The sequence below is a fragment of the Eimeria mitis genome, genomic scaffold (genome assembly GCF_000499745.2).
Source record: "Eimeria mitis Houghton genomic scaffold, Emh_scaff3246, whole genome shotgun sequence".
Classification (NCBI taxonomy): domain Eukaryota; phylum Apicomplexa; class Conoidasida; order Eucoccidiorida; family Eimeriidae; genus Eimeria; species Eimeria mitis.
Genome location: NW_013571584.1, coordinates 4,007 through 4,288, shown reverse-complemented (window position 1 = coordinate 4,288; position 282 = coordinate 4,007). Strand labels below are relative to the sequence as shown.

The 282-nt window shown below is 55.0% G+C and overlaps 1 protein-coding gene across 1 annotated transcript in view; it reads right to left on the bottom strand.

Annotated features, from left to right (window-relative positions):
- The window catches only part of EMH_0063850 (uncharacterized protein), a gene marked incomplete at both ends in the record, with an annotated part of 6,038 nt that overhangs the window by 1,839 nt on the left and 3,917 nt on the right, over positions 1 to 282 (bottom strand). The window contains one exon of the mRNA XM_013498185.1: positions 90 to 229. Within this exon, the coding sequence (XP_013353639.1) occupies positions 90 to 229 (140 nt within the window). The remainder of the gene's footprint in view (positions 1 to 89; positions 230 to 282) is intronic.

The following is a 282-nucleotide window of genomic DNA, read 5'->3' as shown; positions in this document are numbered from 1 at the left end:
AGCAGCAGCAGCAGCAGCAGCAGCAGCAGCAGCAACAGCAGCAGCAGCAGCAGCAGCAGCAGCAACAACAAATTCATGCATGCGCTCACCTGGTCATAAAAATCCTCGCCTCGGAACACAACGATGCTGTTGCTGCTGTTGCTGTTGCTGCTGCTGCTACTGCTGTTGCTACTGTTGCTGCTGCTGCTGTTGCTGCTGCTGCTGCTGCTGTTGCTGCTGCTGCTGCAGGCTTTGGCTAATGTGAGAGTATCATGGGCCTTTGTGTGTAAATTGAGTGCGGCG